Below are 20,415 nucleotides of genomic sequence, written 5' to 3'. Positions count from 1 at the left end.
CCCTTGTAGCCATCCTTCTACTCAGTGTTTCTATGAATTTATTTTTTTTCTTCCTATAGTCCATATTTGTGATATCATACACTTTGACTTTCCCTGTCTGGCTAATTTTACTTAGCATAACGCCCTCCAGGGATATGCATGTTGTCACAAATCTGCTTAGTCTTTGAAGGGTAGTTTTGCCAGGTATGTAGTTCATGGTTAAGATTTCATGTCTTTCCATACTTAAAAATATTTTTGTAAAATTTGGTGAAAGGTCAAACTAGTTTGCAAAGAGCCCCAAAACAACAAATGATGCACTTTTCTTGGAAAACAGCAGTAGCCAACACATTACCTCAGTATGTTGCTGTACTCGTCCAAGTTTCGGTGGGTTTGAAATGATACTTATGAGCGATTGCACTCTTAATCTAAATTTATCAATACTCTTATTGAAAATATAGTGGAAGCTTTTTCTAATTCAGATTTTTATTTTCAACTATATTTAGCTACAACTGTAGTTATAATAAATGGTAAGAAAAATTCTGTATTCTCATTACCCAAATTTTCCCATTCACATGAACTTGCAAAATGGTAGAAATTTATCACCATTGAGATAAATGACATGACACCCTCCAGGTATTGTTGCGATATCCCCACTTTCACTTGTGTTAATGTGTGTATTTAGTTCTGTACAAGTTTATCACATGTCCTCTACCACAGGCAAGATCCCAAACAGTTCCTTCAGCACCATCATCCCTGATATTGCTTTTTTATTAAAAAAAACAACAACTTACCTACCTGTGGATAAAATTTCCTACCAACTCCTTTTTTCTGGCCTGACTCTAGCTGCCGGTAACAATAAATCTGTTTCCAAGATTTATAATTTCTCTCTTTATCAGTATTATATAAATGGGATCCTGTGGTGTTTAAGATGGGCTTCTTTCCTTAAGTGTAATTCCCTGTGTATCATTTGTTCCTTCTTTTTTATTGTTGAAGAGTATTTCATGGTGTGGATGTTCCATTGTATATTAATCTCTTCACCTTTTCAAAGCCTCTGGGTTTCCTGTTTTTAGCTGTTAGTGGTAAAGCTGCTAATAATACCGTTTAAAATTTTTAATCTTGCTTCATTTCATTTATTTTACACTTTCACACAGTTTTCATTTTTCTGTGATAAGTGAACAACAATGCAATTTTTGGTCCTTTGGTGATGTCATCCTTGTTTTTATATTAGAAACTGACACGCTACTTTCAAGTATGGTTTTATAATTTTCCATTCATACCAACAATGTATGAGTGGACCAGTTTCTCTGTATACATATTTGTATGCTTTTCTATGTTCTTTGTCCTTCTTGATGCTCTGTAATATTTTTCTATTGGATCTTTCTGTTTTAAGATGTTCCTTTAGCTATTTTAAAACATGAATCAGTTAGTCACAAATACTTCGGTTTTTCTTTTGTCTATAAACATCTTTATTTTGGCTTTATTACTAAAGGATAGTTTCATTGGCTATAAAATACGTGGTTTCAGATTCTTCTTATGTTATTTGCATAATGTTTACTTTATAGAAGTGAACAAAGCACATACCAATGTGGAAAATAACACTCAGATGATGAGAAACGCACAGATCTTGGGAAATAACACTGATGGACGACATATTCCACGAGTCCTCACCCTGCCTGGCTTTGGTGAGTTTGAAAGGATATATAAAACAAAAAGCACTGTTTGATGCACATTCATTAATATCCTTAGTTTAAGTTAGTGGTAGCTTTTTTTATTTAGTTTCAATTAAAATTAAATAATTAAAAATTAAAAGGTTTATTTTGAGTAAATTTTAACTGCACATGCAATTGTAAGAAATAATACAGAGAGATGTTCTTCTGTACACTTTACCCCAGTGGTAATATAGTGTAAAACTATGGTACAGTAACAGTGATAACATATTGTAAAACTGGAGCACCATGCCACAAACAGGATATTGACATTGATGCAATCCACAGATTGTATTGAGTTTTCTTCAGTTTAATTGTTGTGATTTCTGTGTTTAATTGTTGTGATTTCTGTGCATGGATTTAGATCTATTGGATTTAGTCATATGACTAGGTTTGATTTCCACCACCACAGTGAAGATACAGAAGATTTTCATTTTCATTAGATTGTGTCATTTGCCCTTTTATAACTACATCCACCTCAGCATTAGTGGCATGCATAAGTAGTTCTTTCTTTTATATTGTTAAGGACTGTTCCATGGTATGGAAGTACCACAATTTGTCTATTGGTACTTCCCGTGTTCAGTTTTACAAGGAAAATTATGATGATAGTTCATGTATAGGTTTTTGTGTAAACATAAGTCTCAATTTCTCTTAGGTAAATGCCGAAGAGTATAGATACTTGGTTATACGGTAAAAGCATGTTTACTGTTACAAGAAACTGCCAACAGCATCCCAGAGAGGCTGCCTGTCCCACTTTGTTTTCCAGCCAGCAATGTATGAGTTTGAGTTAGCCTAATTTCACCATTTGTAAGAACTTGCAGAACGGTAGAAATGTTTCACCATTAAGATAAATGACATTACACCATCCAGATTTTGTTGAGATATGTCCAGTTTCACTTGTATTGATATATGTATTCAATTCTATACAATTTTAGCACAAGTCTACCACAGGCAATCCCCCAAACAGTTCCATCAGCACCATGACCCCCAATATTGCTTATTTATAAGCACATCTACCTCCCTATGGCTGACATTCTTCCCCACTCCTATCCCATCTTCTGTCTATGGCTGCAGGTAACAATTCTGTTCCCTAGATTTGTAGCATGTCTCTTCAGGATTATTATATAAATAGAATCCTGTGGTATTTGACATAGGCTTCTTTCCCTTAGTGTAATTTCCTGCAGACTCATGCATGTTATTGTATCACTTGTTTCATCTTTTTAATTGCTGATGTGTATTTCACGTATGGATGTTCCATGGTATATTTATCTGGTCACTTTATCTAAACTTCTGCATTTCCCGTTTTGGGCTGTGAGGGGTAAAGATTCTAATAATACTTGTTCATAGTTTTTAATCTTGCTTCCTTTCATTCATCACACTTTCACACAGTTTTCATTTTTGTGGGTGAATATCCAAGAGTGCAGTTTCTGGTCCTTTGCTGATGATGTGTTTAGTTTTCAATCAGAAACTGAAAAGTGCTTTCCCTTGTGCATTTACCATTTTCCATTTCCAGCAGCAATGTGTGAGTAGACCAGTTTCTCTGTATGCATATTTGTACTCTTTCCTACGTTCTTTGTCCTTGATTCTCCATATTTTTTTCTATTATATCTTTCAGATTCAAGATCTTCCTTTAGCTCTTTTAAAACGTGAATCAGTAGTGACAGATACTTTTGGTTTCCTTTTGTGTGTAAACATCTTTATTTTGGCTTCATTACTGAAGGATAGTTTCATTGGATATAGAATATGAGGTTTCTCTTCTTACATAATTTGAATAATGTTTTCCTTATAGAAGTGGACAAATCTCAGACCAACCGGGAAAAGAACACTCAGATGATGAAAAACCCACAAGTCTTGGGGAAAAACACGGGTGGACGAGCTATTCCAAGTGTCTTCACCCTTTCTGGCGTTGGTGAGTTTGAAATGATACATATTACAAATAACACTGTTTGATGTACATTCATTAATACAAGTAGTTTGAGTTTGTTGTAGCTTTTCCTAATTAAAATAAAATTCTTAAAAAATAAAAGTTTTGCCCTGGCTGGTTTGGCTCAGTGGTTGGAGTGTCGGCCTGCAGACCAGAGAATCCTGGGTTTGGTTCCCACTACGGGCATGGACAAAAAAAAAGTTTTATTTTGAGTAGATGTTAACTGCACATGCAATTGTAAGAAACAATACAGAGAGATCTGTACAGCTTCCCCAGTTTCCCCAGTGATAAAATATTGTAAAACTATAGCACAATATCCCAAGCATGATATTGACATTGATGCAATCCACAGATTTTATTGAGATTTCTCCAGTTTAATATGTGTGTATGGGTTTACTTCTGTTGGATTTTATCACATGAGTAGGTTTATTTTCTACTGCCACAGTCAAGATACAGAAGATTGTCATCCTCATAAGGATGTGCCTTTTGCCTTTTTATAACTACATTTTATTCAGTGTAAGTCTGTGGAAATGCATCTGACTTGTGGCATGCTTAAGTAGTTCTTTCTTTTATATTGTTGAGGACTAGTCCATTATATGGATGGACCACAATGTATGTACTTGTTAACTGTTGATGAAGATCTTCAGTTATTCCAGTGTTCAGTATTATAAATAAAAGTGCTATGACAATTCATATATAGGTGTGTGTGTAAATTAAGTTTTCAGTTATTTTAGGTAAATACCCAAGAATACAGATGCTTGGTTATGTGGTGATAGCATATTTAGTGTTATGAGAATCTGCCATCAGTATTCCAGAGAGGCTGTCCCATTTTGCTTTTCTGCCAGAGATGCATCAGTATGAGTTAGCCATTTTCTAGACCTCCATGTCCCTGCTTCTTTCATTGTTCCATCTTCCTCTTTGATGCTGCAAGATTTATTCTTTCATTGTTCTCTGATCCTATTTTAGTTTTTAGTATTTGATTTTTCCCATCACTTTTTTTGAAATCCTCACTCAAGGATATTTTTCCACTGATTTTCAGATGGAGTAGGAGGGAGGGAGGGAGGGGAGGGGGGGGAGAGAGAGAGAGAGAGAGAGAGAGAGAGAGAGAGAGAGAAACATCGATGTGAGAGAGACACATTGATTGGTTGCCTTCCAAAGGACCCTGACCAGTTTGGACCATGGGCCAACGTTCTAACCGCTGAGCCAAACTGGCCAGGGCTATTTTTCTCATCACTTTTTATGCACTTTATGCCCTCTGCCACTACCTTCAATCACTACTATGTTGTCCGTGTCCATTAGTTCTCTACTTATTTTTTCTTTTGGCTCAATCCCTTCACCCCCAACCCCTTCCTCACAGATCTGTCGGCCTGCTGTGTTTCTGTGAGTATGTCTCTATTTTGCTCGGATTCAGTTTTTTTTTGTTTGTTTGTTTGTTTTTTTATCCTCACCCGAGGATATTTTTCCATTTTTTGTACAGATAGAGTGGGAGGGAGAGAGAGGAAGGGAGAGAGAGAGAGAAACATCGACGTGAAGGGACACATCGTGTGGCTGCCACCCGCACGACCAACCAGGGCCGGGGACAAACTGCAACCGAAGTACGTGCCCTTAGCGGGAACCGAACCCGGGTCTCTCCGGACCGCAGGCCAACACTCTAACCGCTGAGCCAAACTGGCCAGGGCGCTCGGATTCAGTTTTTAATCATATTTTATGTATGAGTGAAATCATGGTACTGGTCATTTTCTGCCTGGCTTATTTCACTTAACATGATATTCTCCACATCCATCTCTGCTCCTTTTTATAGCAGAATAGTATTCTATTGTGTAAACGTAACCCAGCTTTTCAATCCAGTCATCTATTGATGTACACTTGGGCTGTTTCCTGATCTTGGCTATTGTCAATAATGTTGTTGTGAACATAGTGGTACATAAGGTTTCTTGAATTAGTGTCTTGGGTCCCTTTGGATAAATTTTTGGAAGAGTAATGAGAGGGTCATAAGGCAGTTCCATTTTTAATTTTTTTATATTACTCCATACTGTTTTCCACAGTGGCTGCACCAATCTGCCTCCCACCAACAGTGAATGATGATTCTTTTTTCCCCATATCCTCACCAACACTTGTTTTTTGTTGAATATTTGATGATAGCCATACTGACAAGAGTGAAGTGATATCTAATTTTGGTTTTGATTAATATTCCTCTGATAATCCTTTCATATGTCTATTGGCTATCTGTATCTTCTCTTTGGGGAAGTGTCTTTTCAGGTCTTTTGCCCATTTTTTAATTGGGTTGTTTGTTTTTTGGTGTTGGGTCATCATTCTTTTCTGATGAGAGATATTCCTCTAGCCATTCTCAAGTGTAAACTGCCTGATGACATATATATTTAGCATTTCTTTATAGGAGAATGTCTTCATTTAATCTTTATTCTGTTTTTTAAAACAGTTTTAATGCTAATTTCTATTTTCAGCTTTATTGAGATATAGTTGACAAAATTATAATAAATTTATAGTATACAATGTGATGATTTGATATACACTTACATTGTGAAAGGAGTCTCACCAATGAGTTTAGTTATCACATTCATTTCCCCTATTTACCTTTTTATGTTTTGTGGTGAGCACACTAAAGTAATACTCTAAGCTAACTTCAATTATACAATCTTGCATTATCAGCTATAGTCACCTTGTCAACTGAGCTTAGTCACTTTTCAACTGACAGTTTTTACCCTTTTACCATCCTCCTCCTATTTTCTCATTTCCCAGCCCCTGATAGCCATCATTCTACTTTGTGTTTCTATGAATTTAACTTTTTTTTACATTCCACATATGTGATATCATACAGTATTCGTGTTTCTTTGTCTGGCTTATTTTACTTAGCATAATGCCTTCCAGGTCCATCCATATTGTCACAAATCTGCTTGGTCTTTGAAGGATAGTTTTGCCAGGTATGGAATTCATGGTTGAGATTTCTTGTCTTTCCATACTTGAAAATATTTATGGAAATGTTGGTGGAAGGTCAAACTAGGTTAGCAAAATCCCAGAGACAACAAATGGTCCACATTTCTTGGAAAACAATAGTAGCCAACACATTACCTCAGTATGATGCTGTATTCCAACAAGTTTTGGTGGGTGTAAAATGATACTTATCACAGGTTGCACACTTAATCTAGATATAACAACATTCTTAGTGAAAAGATAGTGGCAGCTTTTTCTAATTAAGAATTTTATTTTAAACAATATTTAGCTGCACTTGCAGTTGTAATAAATGATACAGAAATTCTGTGTTCCCATTACCCAAATTTCCCCAATCCTACGAACTTGCAAAATGGTAGAAATTTATCATCATTAAGATAAATGACAGGACACCCTCTAGATATTGCTGAGATATCCCCAGCTTCACTTGTGTTAATGTGTGTATTTAGTTCTATACAATTTTATCACATCCTCTACCACCGGCAAGCCCCAAAAGATCCATCAGCACCATGACCTCTCATTATGCTCTTTCATAAGCACTGCCACCTCCCTTCAGTTGACATTTTTCCCTACTCCTATCTCCTGCCCTGTCTCTGGCTGCTGGTTACAGCAATTAGGTTCCCCAGATTTACTGTTTTGTCCTTTCAGCATTGTTATATAAATGGAATCCTGTGGTATTTGACGTAGGATTATTTCCCTTAGTGTAATTTCCTGCAGACTCATGCACATCATTGTGAATATAACTTGTTTTTTGTTTTTTTTTTTTTTGTTTTTTTTTAATTGCTGCGATGTACTTCAAGGTATGGATGTACCATGATATATTTATCTGTTCACTTTTTTCAAAACTTCTGGGTTTCCTGTTTTGGGCTGTGAGGGGTAAAGCTTCTAATAATACTTTGTTCATAGTTTTTAATCTTGCTTCATTTCATTCATCACACTTTCACACAGTTTTTATTTTTCTGGGGTGAATGCCCAAGAGTGCATTTTCTGGTCCTTTGCTGGTGTGTTCAGTTTTTGATCAGAAACTGAAAAGCACTTTCCCTTGTGCCTTTACCATTTTCCATTCCCAGAGCAATGTATGAGTGCACCAGTTCTCTGTATACATATTTTTACTGTTTTCTATATTCTTTTTCCTTCTTCATGCTCCAGAATTTTTTCTATTATCCTTTCTATTTCAACATATTTCTTTGGTAATTTTAAAGCATGAATCATTTAGTGACAAATACTTTTGGTTTCCCTTCTCTGCAAACATCTTTATTTTGGCTTCATTACTGAAGGATAGTTTTACTGGATATAGAATATGAGGTTTGAGCCACATCTTACATCAATTGAGCAATATTTTCCTTATAGAAGTGGAGAAAGCGCACACCAACATGGGAAAGAACACTCAGATGATGAAAAACCTAAAGGTCTTGGGAAGTAACACTGGTGGACGAGATATTCCAGGTGTCCTCACCCATTCTGGCATTGGTGAGTTTGAAATGATACATATTACAAAAAGCACTGTTTGATGTACATTCATTAATACCCTTATTTTGAGCTAGTGGTAGCTGTTTGTAATTCAAATAAATTAAAATTAAATAATCAAAATTAAAAGTTTTATTTTGAGTAAATTTTAACTGCACATGCAGTTGTAAGAAACAATACAGACAGATTGCAGTTTACGGAGCTTCCCCCGCTGAAAACCTATTGTAAAACTATAGCACAATACCACAAGCAGGATATTGAAATTGATGCAATCCACAGATTTTATTGAGATTTCTCCAGTTTAATTGTAGTGATCCGTATGTATGGGTTTATTTCTGTTGGATTTGGACACATAGGTAGATTTGATTTCCTCCACAACAGTCAAGATACAGAAGATGTCCATTCCCATAAGGAGATGTCATTTTCCTTTTTATAACTACACCTTCTTCTGCATAAGTTCCTGGATATGCATCTGACTTGTGGCATGAATTAGTTCTTTCCTTTATATTGTTGAGGACTGTTCCATGGTATGGATATACGATAGTTTATGTACTGGTTCACTATTGATGGACATCTGAATCTATTCCTTTGTTCAGTATTACAGTTAAAATTTGTGATGACAGTTCATGTACAGACTTTTGTGTAAACGAAAGTTTTGATTTCTCTTAGGTAAATGCCCAAGAGTACAGATGCTTGGTTGTGTGTTAATAGCATGTTTGGTATTATAAGAAACTGCCAACAGTATTACAGAATGGTTGTTCAATCTTACTTTCCTGCCAGTGATGTATGAGTATGAGTTAGCCAGTTTCTAGACTTCCATGTTCCTGCTTCTTTCATTGTTTCTTTCCTCTTTGATGCTGCAAGATTTGTTCTTTCATCATTCTTTTCATTCGTTTGCAGATCCTATTAATTTTATTTTAATTTTTCATTATTTAATTTTATTTTTTCCATCACCTTTTATCCTGCTATGCCTTCTATCACTCCCCACAATCACCACAGTGTTGTCTGTGTCCATGAGTTCTCTCTTTTTTTGTTCAATCTCTTCACCCCTAACCCCTTCCTCACAGAACTGTCTACCTGCTGTCTATCTATTATTCTGTGTCAATTTTGCTTGGTACTTCAGTTTTTTCATTAAATTGCATGTATATGTGAAACAATGGTATTGGTCTTTCTTGACTGGCTCATTTCACTTAGTATAATGTTCTTCATGTTCATTGATGCTGTTGCAAAGGGTAAAAATTTCCTTTTACAGTGCAGTAGTATATTATTGTGTAAATGTACCATAGCTATTTTATACACTTGGGTATTGTTGGTCACTTGGGCTGTTTCCAGATCTTGGCTATTGTAAATAACACTGTAATAAGCATAGGGGTACATAAATTCTTTCCAGTTAATGTCTCAAGCCCAGCTTGTATGGCTCAGTGGTTGAGCATCAAGCCATGCACCAAGAAGTCACTGGTTCGATTCCCAGTCAGGGCAAATGCCCAGGTTGTGGCTCAAATCCCCAGTGGGAGGCATGCAAGAGGCCGCCAATCAATGTTCTCTCTCATCGATGTTTCTATCTCCATCTTTCTTCCCCTCTCTCTAAAATCAATAAAGAAAAACAATTAAAAACAAAGAATTAGTGTCTCCAGTCTCTTCTGATAAAATCCCAGAAGAGGAATCACTGGGTCATAATGCAGTTCCTTTTCTAATTTTTTGATGTAACTCCATACTGTTTTCCATAGTGTCTGTGTCAATCTCCATTCCTGCAAACAGTGTATGAGGATTTCTTTTTCTCCACAACCACTGCAATGCTTGTTTTTATTTATTTTTTATATGGCCATTCTGACAGGAGTGAAGTGATATCTCCTTGTGGTTTTATATGCATTTCTGTGTTGATTACTGACATTAAGCATCCTTTCATGTGTCTATGGGCTCTCTATGTCCTCTTCCGGGAAGGGTCTATTCAGGTGTTTTGCCCATTTTTCAACTGGGTTGTTTGTTTTTCAGTGTTGAGTCATTAGTGTTTTTTCATAAGAGACATTCGTTTAGGCATTCTCAAGTCTAAGCTGCCCAGTGAGATATACTTTTAGTTTTTCTTTCTGGGGAGTGCCTTTATTTAATCTTTACTCCGTTTTTTTTTTTTTTTTTTAAGAGTTTTAATGCTCATTTATATTTTTAGCTTTATTGAGGTGTAGTTGACAAATAAAATTGGAATACATTTACAGTATAAAATGTGATAATTTGATATACACTCATATTGTGAAAGGATTCCCATCATTGAATTGATTTATTATATCCATTATTTCCCCTCTTTACCTTTTATTATTTTATGGGGAGAACACTGAGGTTATACTCTAAGCAAATTTCAAATTTACAATCTTGCATTATCAACTATAGTCACCATGTTATATATCCTCAGAACTTAGTTCACGTTTCAACTAAGAGTTTGTACCCTTTCACTATCCTCGCCCTATTTTCTGACTTCCGAGCCATTGATAGCTATCACTCTACTGTGTGTTTCTTTGAATTTGACTAATTTTCTTTTTCTTTCTACATATGTAATACCATACAGTATTTGTCTTTCTCTGTCTGGCTTATTTTATTAGCATAACGTCCTCCAGGTCCATCCATGTTGTCACAGATCTGCTTAGTCTGTGAAGGACAGTTTTGCCAGGTATGGGTTTCATGGTTGAGATTCGTAGTCTTTTCATCCCTGAAAATATTTTTGGAAATGTTTGGTCAAAGATCAAACTAGGTTCACAAAGAGCCCTGAGACAAGAGATGATCCACTTTTCTTGGAAAACCACAGTAGCCAACACATTACCTCAGTATGTTGCTGTATTCATCCAAGTTTCAGTGGGTTTGAAATGATACTTATGAGAGGTTGCACACTTAATCTAGATTTATCAGCATTCTTAGTGAAAAGATAGTGGCAGCTTTTTATAATTAAGGTTCTTATTTTCAACTATATTTAGCTGCAACTGTAGTTGTAATAAATGATATAGAGAAATTCTGTGTTCTCAATCCCCAAATTTCCCCATTCATGCAAACTTGCAAAATGGTAGAAATTTATCATCATTGAGATAAATGACATGACACCCTCCAGGTATTTTTGAGATATCCCTAGTTTCACTTGCGTTAATGCGTGTGCTTAGTTCCATACAATTTTATCACGTGTTCTCTACTACAGGCAAGCCCCCAAACAGCTCCCTTAGCACCAAGACCCATCATATTGCTCTTTTATAAGCATACCTCCTTCCCTTTGGTTGACATTCCCCCCCCCCATTCCTATCTCTGCCCTGGCTCTGGCTGCTGGTAACAATTCTGTTCCCCAGATTTATAATTTTTCCCTTCAAGGTTGTTATATAAATGGATTACTGTGGTGTTTGAGATTGGCTTCCTGCCCTTTGTGTAATTTCCTGCAAACTCACAAATATCATGCGGTGTATCATTTGTTCATTTTTTTAAATTATTGCTGAGGAGTATTTCATGGTATGGGTGTTTCATGGTATATTTATCTGTTCACTTTTTCAAAAATTCTTGGTTTTCTGTTTTGGCTGTTAGTGGTAAAGCATCTAATAATACTTGTTTATAGTTTTTAATCTTGCTTCATTTCATTCATCATGCTTTTACACAGTTTTCATTTTTCTGGGGTGAATGCCCAAGAGTGCAATTTCTGGTCCTTTGGTGATGATGTCTTTAGTTTTTTTTTTGTTGTTGTTTTTTTGTTTTTTTATCAGAAGCTGAAAACTGCTTTCCCATGTTACCATTTTCCATTCTCAGCAGTAATGTATGTGAGTGGACCAGTTTCTCTGTATACATAGTAAAATGTTACCTATGTTCTTTGACCTTCTTCATGCTCCAGAATTTTTTCTATTATATCTTTTTGTTTCAAGATTTTCCTTTAACTATTTTAAAACATGAATCAGTTAGTGACAAATACTTTTGGTTTCCTTTCTCTGTGAACATCTGTATTTTGGCTTCATTACTGAAAGATAATTTCATTGGATGTAGTATATGAGCTTCGAGTTTCTTCTTTTTGTAATTTTTTTCTTTAACGATAGAGAGAGAGAGGAAGGGAGAAGGTGCGAGAGATAGAAACATTGATGAGAGAGAACATCGATTGGCTGCCTCCTGCATGCCCCACCACTGGGAATCAGGCCTACAACCTGGGCATGTGCCCTGACTAGGAATCGAACTGAAGACCTCTTAGTGCATGGGTCGAAGCTCAACCACTGAGCCACACCGGCCAGGCTCATGTTTCTTCTTAAATTATTATTAGTTTTAAACATACGTGTGTGTCTCATTTAATATTTTTAAAATATGTTTTTATTGATTTATTTTAGAGAGAGAAAGGGAGAGAGAGATAGAAACATGAATATGATAGAGAAACATGGATCAGCTGCTTCTTGCACACCCCTCACTGGGGAGCAAGCCTACAACCCAGGTGTGTGCCCCAAATGGTAATCGAACCAAGACCTCTCAGTCCATGGGAAGACACTATCCACTGAGATACACTTCCCATGCTCTTCTTACGTTATTTGAATGATTTTTTTTTTTTTTATAGAAGTGAACAATGCACAGACCAGCCAGGAGAAGAATACTCAGATGATGAAAAACCCACAGGTCTTGGGAAATAACACTGCTGGACAAGATATCCCATGTGTCCTCATGCTTTCTGGCATTGGTGAGTTTGATATGGTATATATTACAAATAGCACTGTTTGATGTACATTCATTAATACCCTTATTTTGAGCTAATGGTAGCTTTTCCTAATTAAAATTAAATAATTAACCTTTAAAAGTTTTATTTTGAGTAATTTTTAACTGCATGGAAATTGTAAAAAAAAAAAAAATAGAGATTGTACAATTTACCCAGTTTTCCACAATGATAATGTATTTTAAAACTATAGCACAAATATCCCTGGCCAGTTTGGCTCAGCAGCTAGAGCATTGGTCAGCAGACCAAAGAGTCCCAGGTTCGGTCCAGTCAAGGGCACGTACCTCGGTTGTGGTTCATCCCCGGCCCTGATTGGCGTTGTGCAGGAGGCAACCCATCCTTCTCACATTGATGTTTCTCTCTCTCTCCCTCCCTCCCACTCTATCTGAAGATAAATAGAAAAATATCCTCAGGTGAGGATTTAAAAAAACATAAAAACTATAGCACAATACCACCGCAGGATATTGATATTGATGCAATCCACAGATTTTATTGCGGTAACTCCAGTTTAATTGTAGTGATATGTGTGTACTGCCTTACTTCTATTGGATTTTGTCACAGGAGTAGTTTTGATTTCCATTATCACAGTCAAGATACGGAAGATTTCTATCCCATAAGAATGTATTATTTAACTTTTATAACTTCACCTACTTCAGCATAAGTCCTTGGATATGCATCTGACTTGAGGCATGCATCAGTAGTTCCTTCTTTTATATTCTTGAGGACTATTCCATGGAATGGATGTACCACATTTATGTACTGTTTCACTATTTATGAACAACTGAGTTTATTCCAGTGTTCAGTATTACAAATAAAATTGTGATGACAGCTCATGTACAGATTTCTGTGTAAATGTAAGTTTTGATTTCTCCTAGGTAACTGCCCACGAGTACATTAGATGCTTGGTTATGTGGTAATAGCATGTTTAGTGTTACAAGAAACTGCCAACAACATTCCAGAGGAGCTGTCCCATTTTGCTTTCCTGTCAGAAATGCATCAGTATGAGTTAGCCAGTGTCCCAACATCTATGTCCCTGCTTCTTTCATTGTTCATTTCATTTGTTTGCAGATCCTATTAATTTTATTTTAATTTATTAATATTTAAATTTATTTTTCTATCACCTTTTATCTACTCTATACCCTCTACCACCTCTACTAATACTCCTCCACCCCCACAATCACCACAGTGTTGTCCTTGTCCATGAGTTCTCTCTCTTTTCTTTGTTGTTGTTGTCTGTATCCTCCCACCCCCAACCCCTTCCTCACAGAGCTTTCTGCCTGCTGTCTATATATGAGTTTGTCTCTACTTTGAATGGTACTTCAGTTTCTTCATGAAATTCCACGTATGAGTGGAATCATGGCACTGGTCTTTCTCTGACGGGCATATTTCACTTTAGAAAATTTTTTCCAGGTCCATCTATGCAGTTTCTAAAGGTAAATTTTTCTTTTCATTTTACAGCTTAGTAGTATTCTACTGTGTAAATGTACCACTGCTTTTTTATCCACTTGTCTACTTATAGACACTTGGGTTGTTCCCAGATTTTGGCTATTGTAAGTTATGGTATAATGAACATAGGGGAAATACATTATTTTAAATTGATGTCTCCAGTTTCTTCAGATGATTTCTTAGAGGAGGCGTCACTGGTTCACAAAGCAGTTCTATATTTAATTATTTTATGTAACTCATACTGTTTTCCACAGCAGCTGCACCAATCTGCTTTCCCACCAACAGTGCTGGAGGATGTTTTTCTGCCACATCTTCACCAACAATTGCTTTTTGTTGAATATTTGATGTCAGCCATTTAGACAGGAATGAAGTGATATCTCATTGTGGTTTTAATTTGCATTTCTCTGATGATTAGTGACATTGAGCATCCTTTCATATGTCTTTTGACCATGTGTAAGTCCTCTTTGGGGAAGTGTTTATTTAGGTCTTTTGCCTATTTTTAATTGGGTTGTTTGTTTTTTGGTGTTGTCACCATTCTTTTCCATTAAAAAATATTCCTCTAGCCATTCACAAGTGTAAACTGCCTAGTGAGATATATTTTTAGATGTCCTTGGTGGGATACTGTCTTTATTTAATGTTTAGTCTGTTTTTTTGAACAGTTTGATCTCTAATTTCTTTTTATTTCAGCTTTATTGAGGTATAATTGACTAATAAAGTTATATAATTACAATGTACAATGTGATTATTTGATAAACACTTATATTGTGAAAGGCTTCTCACTATTGAATTTATTTATCACATCCATCATTTCTACTGTTTACCTTTTTATATCTTGTTGTGAGAATGCTGAAGTTGTACTCTAAGCAAATTTTAATTATAAAGTCTTTCATTATCAACTATGGTTACCAAGTTATACATCCTCAGCTTAGTTCACTTTTCAACTGACAGTTTGTACCCCTTTACCATTCTCTCCTTATTTTTTCACTTCCCAGCCCCTTACAGCCAACATTCTACTCTCTGTTTCTATGAATTTGACATTTTTTTCTTTTTCGATTCTACATATGTGATACAGTATTTGTCTTTGTCTGGCTTATTTCACTTACCATAACACCCTTCAGGTCCATCTATGTTGTCCCACATCTGCTTGGTCTTTGAAAGTTAGTTTTGCCTAATATGGAATTCATGGTTGAGATTCTTTGACTTTGCATATATGAAAATATTTTATGTATAGAAATGTTGATGGAAGCTCTAACTAGCTTGTCTAAGAGCCCGAGACAACTGATTCTCTTTCCTTGGAAAATAACAGTAGCCAAAACATTTCCTCAGTATGTTGCTGTATTCGTCCCAGTTTTAGTTGGTTTGAAAATTACTTATGAGATGTAGCACAGTTAATCAAGATTTATCAACATCCTTAGTGAAAAGATGGTGTCAGTTTTTTTCTAATTAAAATGTTTATTTTCAACTATATTTAGCTGCTCTTGCATTTGTAATAAAAGATACAGAAATATTATGCATTCCCATTACCTAACTTTCCCCTATGGTACGAACTTGCATAATGATGGAAAATTATCACCACTAAGATAAATGACATGACACCCTCCTGATATTTCTGAGATGTCCCCAGTTTCATTTTTGTTAATGTGTATGTTTGGTTCTATATAATTTTTTCACATATCCTCTACCACAGGCAAGCTTCCAAACAGTTCCATCAGCACCACGACTCCTCATATTGCTCTTTTATAAGCACACCCCCATACCTCCGTTTGACATTCCCCCAGCTCCTGTCCTCTGTCCTTTCTCTAGCTGCTGGTAACAACAAATCTATTCCCCAGATTTATCATTTTTTCCCTTTGGTATTATTATATAAATCAAATCCTGTGGTGTTTAAGATTGGCTTTTCTCCCTCAGTGTAATTCCCTGGAGATTCACTCATGTCAATGGGTGTATCACTTGTTCCTTCTTCCTTCTTTTCTATCGCTGAAGAGTATTTCATGGTATGAATGTTGCGTGGTATATTTATCTGTTAACCTTTTCAATACCTCTGGGTTTCTCATTTTGGGCTGTTAAGAGTAAAGCTACTACTAATACTTTTTCATATTTTTTCATCTTGCTTCTTTTCATTCATTTCATTCTTTCACAGTTTTCATTTCTCTGGTATTAATGCCCAAGAGTGCAATTTCTGGTCCTTTGGTGATTGCATCCTAAGTTTTTTACCATAAACTGACAAATTGCTTTCCAGTGTGGCTTTACCATTTTTCATTCTCATTTCCATTTCATTTAGCAATGTATGAGTAGACCAATTTCTCTGCATCCATAATTGTGTTTTTTTCTTTGTTCTTTGTCTTGCTTTATGCTCCAGAAATTTTTTCTATTGTATTCTTTTTGTTTGAAGATTTTTCTTTAGACACTCACAACCATGAATCAGTTAGTAACGAATTCTTTTGGTTTCCTTTTTTTTTTTTTTTCTGTAAATATCTTTATTTTTGCTTCATTACTGAAAGATAGTTTCTTTGGTTATAATTTATGCAGTTTGGAGTCTTTTCTTACATCATCTGAAAAATGTTTTCTTTATAGAAATGGTCATAGCACAAACCAACCAGAAAAAGAACACTCAGATGATGAAGAGTTCGCTGTCCTCGGAAAACACTAACAATGGTGGTAAAGATACTTCGTGTGTCCTCATCCATTCTAATGGCAATGTGTTTGAAATTATACATATTACAAATAGCACTGGTTTAATGTAGATTCATTAACACCCTTAATGTAAACTTGTGGTGTCTTTTTAAAATTAAAATGAGTTAAATTTAAAAATTGAAAATTAAAAATTTTATTTTGAGAAAATTTTAGCTACACATGCAATTGTAAGAGATAATACAGGGAGAGCTTGTATACACTTTACTCATAGTACAATGCCAGATCAAGGACATAGACATTGATAGAATCAACAGATTTTATTGAGATGTCCTTTGTTTTATGTTTATTTTTAAGTGTGTTTTTTATTTTTATGTTTCTCACTTATATTCAGTTTTATATCATTTCATAACATGTGTAGGTTTTTATGTTATCCAGCGCAGTGCAGATTCAGAACATTTCCATCACCACAAGGATTTCTCATAATGCCCACCTGCCTTTCTTCTTTTCCTTCTTACTTCTGTCCTGCCTTGTCCTTGCCCTTGGCAACTGTTAACCTGTTTTTTTCTTTATCATTTCAAGGGGTTTATATAAAAGGTTATATAGTATGTAACCTCTTGGGTTTGCCTTTTTCCATTCAGCGTAATTTCCTGGAAATTTATCTATATTGCTGTGTATCAGTAATTTATTCTTTTTTATTGCTAAGTACTATTCCATGGTATTGGTATATCATGGTATATTTATCTGTTCATGGGTTGAAGGACATCTGGGTTGTTTCCAGTTTGGCTATCAGGAGTAAACCTGCTATGAATGAACACTCATGTACATGTTTCTGTGTGAACATGTTTTTCATTACTTTGGGATAACACCCAAGAGCACAGTTACTGGGTCCTTTGAAAATGGTAATTAGTGTTTTGTAAAATATTGCCAAACTGTTTTCTAGTGTAACTGTAATGTTTTATATTCCCACCAGCCAGGTTTGAGTAATTGAATTTCTCTGCTCTTTCCATTGTTTTTTCTTCCTTCCTCATGATCCAAGATTCCTTCTTTTATCATATATTTTTGTTTTGAAGATTTTACTTTAGCTGTTATTAAGGGTATGTCAGCCAGTGACAATTTTTTTCCCCTTTGTCTGTGAACGTCTTTATTTCTCCTCCATTATTGAAGGATAGTTCTGCCTGCTATAAAAATTACTGTTGAGATCTCTTATCTTTCAGCACTTTAAAATGTTTTACTTACCAAAATGTCATTCAAACAGACTCCAGTGCAGGAACGAGAACTGAAACAACGATTTACCCAACTTTAGTGCCAAATGACAGTAAACAAGAAGATACTGATTCAAGGTCTTTCTTCTTCACTCCTGGTTATGGTGAGTTTGAAATAATATATATTATAAGTAGCACTCTTTAATCTATATTCATCGATATTCTTAATATTAATTCTTAGTGATAGCTTTTTCAAAATTAAACTTTTCACTGAGATATTTCAGAATCACACATAAGTACAAGAAATAATACAGATAGATCTTATGTACCATTTACTCAGTTTCTCCCAATAGTAATATTTTGCAAAAAAATATAGTAAAATATTACAACTAAGATATTGACATTGATACAATCCACAGATCTATTTAGATGTCCCCAGCTTTACTTGTGTTTATTTTTTTTGTGTGTATTTAGTTCTCTGCACTTTAGTGACGTGTTTAAGTTCAGGTTTTCACCACTACAGTGATGACACAGAACTGGTCCACCACTTCCAGGAACCCTTTTGTTGCCTTTTTATAACCACACCTACCTTCTTCATGTCCTTCCTTCCCTGGCTTCATCTCTAACTCATCCAAGTACTACTGTGTACTCCCTCTTTATAATTTTGTCATCACAAGAATGTTATATTAATGGACTCATATGGTATTTAACCTTTTAAGGTTGCTTTTATTTCACTCAGCATAATTCCCTGGAGATTCAGCCAAACTGCTCCATGTGTCAGTAGCTCCTTTCTTTTTAGTGCTGAGTACTATTCCATGGTATGGGTGTACCATGATTTATTTATCTCTTCTCCCAGTGAAGGATATGGTTTTTCCAGTTGTTGACTATTAGGAGTAAAGTTAATATGAACACTCATGTACAAATTTTTGTGCAAACATACATTTTAATTTCTCTATGATAAATGCCTAAAAGCTCAATTGCTGGTGAAAATGCTAATTTATACATTTAGTTTTATAAGAAACTGGCAAACTACTTTCCGAATGACTCTACTATTTTTTATTCCCACCAGCAGTGTATAAATGATTCACTTTCTCTGCTTTCTCATCATTTGATATTTTTACTATTTTTTTTTATTTTAACTATTCTGATAGGTATATAGTAAGATTTTGTTGTGGGTTTAATATGCATTTGCCTTTGGATAATGATGTACAACATCTTTCCATGTGCTAATTTGCCATCTGTATATTCTTTCTCTGAAATACTTGTTCTGTCTTCTTATAGTAGTGTTTGTGTTTTTACTGCTGAGTTCTTAGAGATGCTTAGATATTTGTAGATACTAGTTTTTTGTTGGATATGTGGTTTGCAAATATTTTCTTCTTGTCTGCAACTTGTCTTTTTGTCCTCTACAGGTTATTTTTGGAGAGAGAGAGTTTTTAATTTTCATGAGGTTTAATTTGTCAGATTTTCCTTTTGTTAGATAGTGCTTTCAGTGTCAAGGCTATGAACTGTTTGCTTAGTCCTCGGTCCCAATTTTTTCTTCTTTCTTTCCCTAAGGTTTTATATTTTACCCTTAACATATAAATTTGTGACCCGACCCATGTAGAGCTAATTTCATATAAGGTAGGAGATAGGTCAAGGTTCTCTCTCTCTCTCTTTTATGCCTATGGATATCCAATTGCTACAGCACCATTATTTGAATTGCTTTCTTTCCTCCATTAAAATTCTTTTATATCTTAATCAAAAATTAATTAGGCACATTTATGTAGGTCCATTTCAGGGCTCTCTATTGGGTTCCAGTGATCTATGTTTCTATTCCCCTGCCAAACCACAGCATTGTGATTACTGTTGTTATGCAGTGAACCTTACTATCAGGTAAAATGATTTCTCCTACTTTATTCTTTTGCAAAATTGTTTTTAGCTATTCTATGTTCTGTGACTTTCTATCCAAATTTTAGAATAACTTTTATTATATTTCTAAAAATCTTGTGGGATTTTTTAAAGAATTTTACTAAACCTACAGATCAACTTGAGAAAAATTGACATCTTTAGAATATTGAATCTTCTCATCTATTCACATTGTATGTCTGTGTATACTTAAGGTTTTCTTTTATTTATTTTATTATTTTGTAATTTTCATAATACAGATCCTTCACATTTTTTAAAATCAATTTTACATGAGTATTTTATTTTCTTTAGATATGTTATAAATGTCAGTACATTTAAAATATAAATGTCAGTACATTTAAAATTTTGGTTTACACATGTTCATTGTTAGTATATAGAAATGAACTTAAATGTTGAGTGTTGATCTTGTATCCCATGACCTTGTTGAACGCAATTTTAGGACTTTTTTTTTTTTTTTAATTCTTTGAGACTCTCTACATA

At 35.0% G+C, this 20,415-nt stretch overlaps 1 protein-coding gene across 1 annotated transcript in view; it reads left to right on the top strand.

Moving 5' to 3' along the window:
• Positions 1-1,582: 1,582 nt before the first annotated feature.
• The window catches only part of BEND2 (BEN domain containing 2), a 34,356-nt gene continuing 15,523 nt past the window's right edge, over positions 1,583-20,415 (top strand). Inside the window, exons 1-5 of the mRNA XM_036270183.1 lie at positions 1,583-1,661; positions 3,475-3,594; positions 7,927-8,046; positions 12,596-12,715; positions 18,084-18,194. Coding sequence (XP_036126076.1) covers positions 1,583-1,661; positions 3,475-3,594; positions 7,927-8,046; positions 12,596-12,715; positions 18,084-18,194 — 550 coding nt within the window. The remainder of the gene's footprint in view (positions 1,662-3,474; positions 3,595-7,926; positions 8,047-12,595; positions 12,716-18,083; positions 18,195-20,415) is intronic.

Source organism: Molossus molossus, unplaced genomic scaffold (genome assembly GCF_014108415.1).
Source record: "Molossus molossus isolate mMolMol1 unplaced genomic scaffold, mMolMol1.p scaffold_m16_p_2, whole genome shotgun sequence".
NCBI classification, from domain to species: domain Eukaryota; kingdom Metazoa; phylum Chordata; class Mammalia; order Chiroptera; family Molossidae; genus Molossus; species Molossus molossus.
This window is presented reverse-complemented; position numbering and strand designations above follow the sequence as displayed.